Source organism: Nematolebias whitei, chromosome 12 (genome assembly GCF_014905685.2).
Source record: "Nematolebias whitei isolate Nwh7 chromosome 12, NemWhi1, whole genome shotgun sequence".
Classification (NCBI taxonomy): Eukaryota; Metazoa; Chordata; class Actinopteri; order Cyprinodontiformes; family Rivulidae; genus Nematolebias; species Nematolebias whitei.
This window is the reverse complement of record NC_056509.1, coordinates 8,963,058-8,966,015: the sequence shown is the minus strand read 5'-3', so window position 1 is coordinate 8,966,015 and position 2,958 is coordinate 8,963,058. Positions and strand designations below refer to the sequence as shown.

Below are 2,958 nucleotides of genomic sequence, written 5' to 3'. Positions count from 1 at the left end.
GGGGGGGGGGGGGGGGGCTGGTTAGTGTAGTGTTGGAAGGGGAATACAATGGCAGCCTTTGTTTGAACTCGAGCAGTTATCCTGAGCTGATCTGACATTTGCACCAATTTCTGGACTGCAGAATAACAAACAGGGTTTGAGATATCGATCTCCAAACATAAAGTGGAGCCTCACGATCAGCAAGTGACCACATTTTGGATTTTATTTTGTCAACCTTTTTGAAGAAACGGAATAGATTCCATGTGTCTATGTAGAAACCTGTGGTGTTTGTGTCAATGGTCCAAGTCCAGCATAAATAAAACTGACTGCCTTTACGTCCTTTCACATGTCCTATACTTTTCCTTTGTGTGTAATTTTACAGAAATTGGTGTGCTTATGTGGTGACGCGCACGGTTAGCTGTGTGATGGAGGACGGAGTGGAGACGTACATCAAACCAGACTATCAGCGCTGTACCTGGGGCCAGTGTCCTCGAGTGGCGTGAGTCTGTTCATTTCCTCACCAGTTTGGCTGCTGGAGTTTAATCTGTATTCAGCTTTGCTCTTCTGACATCCTGTCTTTAGAGTTCATTTCCTTCATCCATTCATCATCTGCTCCTCTTTCCAGCGTAGAGCCTCTGAATCCAGTCAGCTTTTTCATTTCTCTTTTTCTCCTGAGTTTTAAATGAAAGCTTCAACACTTTTGATCTGTACAAAAAACATATGAACAATAAAGTCTTACCTGCTCTAGAGAGCCTTTTGAATGACCTGAGTTTGGAGAAGTAGAGTTAAACTTTGAGCAGATTGATGAGCTCATGGCTCGTCTTAACAGAGCTCAGATGTAAGTGGACTGTTGTCAGCTTCAGTCAGCCTCAGTATCCAAAGAGTTACTGCAGTTCATGTGAAAAGACCTTTACACCATCATCAGTTTAGCATTATTGTTATTTAACCCTTGGAAGAGCGTACAGGGAAAATAAATACACATTTATTTTTCCCTGTGTTTTCATTTCTTTATTTATTTTTGGTGGAGTCAACGACCATGATTTTCTTGGACTAAGCCTACAAATCCTTGTTTATTTAGTCAGAATGTTCCAATTGTTCTCATAAGCTCACATGAACTTTACTAAACTCTCCTGAGGGGAAAATGGACCACATTAATACTCTGTAAAGACAAATTTATCTCCATATTTACATCAAATAATGCATTCCTCTCAGTAATATTTTTTTTTTACCTCGATCCCTCTATTTTAGATGTTTCTATTAGCTCTCCAGCTGCTCTGCTGTTCCATTTGAGAGTCTCTGTAGAAATCTACAGACGGAGTTCAACTCCATCTAGAATCAGAACCTTGTGTCAGCCAGACGTCTCTGCAGAGTCCCACCTCTCATCTCATGTGAAACAGTTGTTTTAGTCTGGATGTAAAGACTAAAGATCACTTGTAATGTGCACAAATGAACATTTAGTCTGAAAACTGTGTTGCACATGCATGCAGGCTGCAGCATGGGACGCTCCACGGCTGATGGCTGTTAGCTTCACCCAAAGCTGGAGGTGATTAGAGGGTGCACCATGCTCCTGAAGCTCACTGCTAGATCAGAATCTGGAAAAGAAAAAAAAAGCTAATCAGAGAATGGAGTTGTCCACAGGTAGAGAAAAAAAAAAACATGTCCAATCACTGAAAGACATAAACGTTTGACTGAAAACAAGGGCTTATTTTCAGCTACTGGATCTGAAGGGTCTGAGGGGCTTCACAAAATTCCAGGCTGGAGTTCTTTAAGAATTGTCAAAATATCATTTTAGGTGTAATTGGGCCTAGGGCTGCAACAACGAATCGATAAAATCGATAAAAATCGATGATTAAAAGCGTTGGCAACGAATTTTGTTATCGATTCGTTGTGTCGCGCGATTATGCATCTTTCACGGCGCTGCAGAGCCGTTTCGTTTTGTTCACGGGCAGTTCATTGTCAATGCTGACTGACTGAATAAAGTTTGAAAAAAAAAAAAACTGCAGCGCGAGTCGAACAGAGTGAGGGGGGAGCAAAGCAGTGGCGGTGTTTTTAAAGGAAATTTAAGTAAATTTTACAAATGACCGACGCAGCAAAAACTGTTTGACCCAAGTCCTCCAAAGAGTGGGAGAACTTCACAAAGATAAAAAATGAGAAACATGCAGCTTTGAAAATCGCCGACACGACACGAGAGAACCACGGAGATGAAACGTAAACATGTCGGAGTCACGAGCTGCAGCTGATGCATGTTTCACTCCCAACTCGTGTTGCAGGTGAGTCTCTACAATTTAACACATTGTTCTGTTTCAAGAGAGAAAACGTAACGTCAGTCTGTCTGTAGATGAAGCTGTTGTTTGTTTGTTTGTTTGCTTGTTTATCTGATTAATGACGGTGATAGAGAACGTGTGTGTTACTTTTTATTTAATTTAATTGGTACAAGCAGTGTTTAAATGTGATTTATAAATAAATCTAACACAAAGATAATAATTTAATGATTAAGCTTCAACTTTTAATTTGTTGGCAAAGTCTGAAGACACTGCAGGTATGGCAGGATGAATTGCATTTAAACAGGAATTAAAGTAATTTATTACATCTACTCAAATGTGTGTAATTAAGTATTTTATATATATATATATGTGTGTGTGTGTGTGTGTGTGTGTGTGTGTGTGTGTGTGTTTAATTGCTCTTTTAGCTACTTTTGCCTGAACCTAACACTGTAAGTGAAACAAGGCATTTCTTGAGTTGCTGTAAATTATGCTATAATACATATTTACTCTCTCATTCCAGAAAACAACAACAAACAACAACATCCTTCATGATGGACAGACATCATGGAAACCACAGCAGCAGCTGTCTTCACTGAAACATCCTGAACATGATCGTCACTGACACAAGGCCTCTGTCGATGGTTGAAGACGAAGGCTTCACTACAATGATCCACACTTTTAATCCAGGTTACAATAATCCACACTTTTAATCCAG

At 39.9% G+C, this 2,958-nt stretch overlaps 1 protein-coding gene across 1 annotated transcript in view; it reads left to right on the top strand.

Annotated features, from left to right (window-relative positions):
- emilin1a (elastin microfibril interfacer 1a) overlaps window positions 1–2,958 on the top strand; it is a 135,386-nt gene that overhangs the window by 57,913 nt on the left and 74,515 nt on the right. Inside the window, exon 2 of the mRNA XM_037685260.1 lies at window positions 362–478. Coding sequence (XP_037541188.1) covers window positions 362–478 — 117 coding nt within the window. The remainder of the gene's footprint in view (window positions 1–361; window positions 479–2,958) is intronic.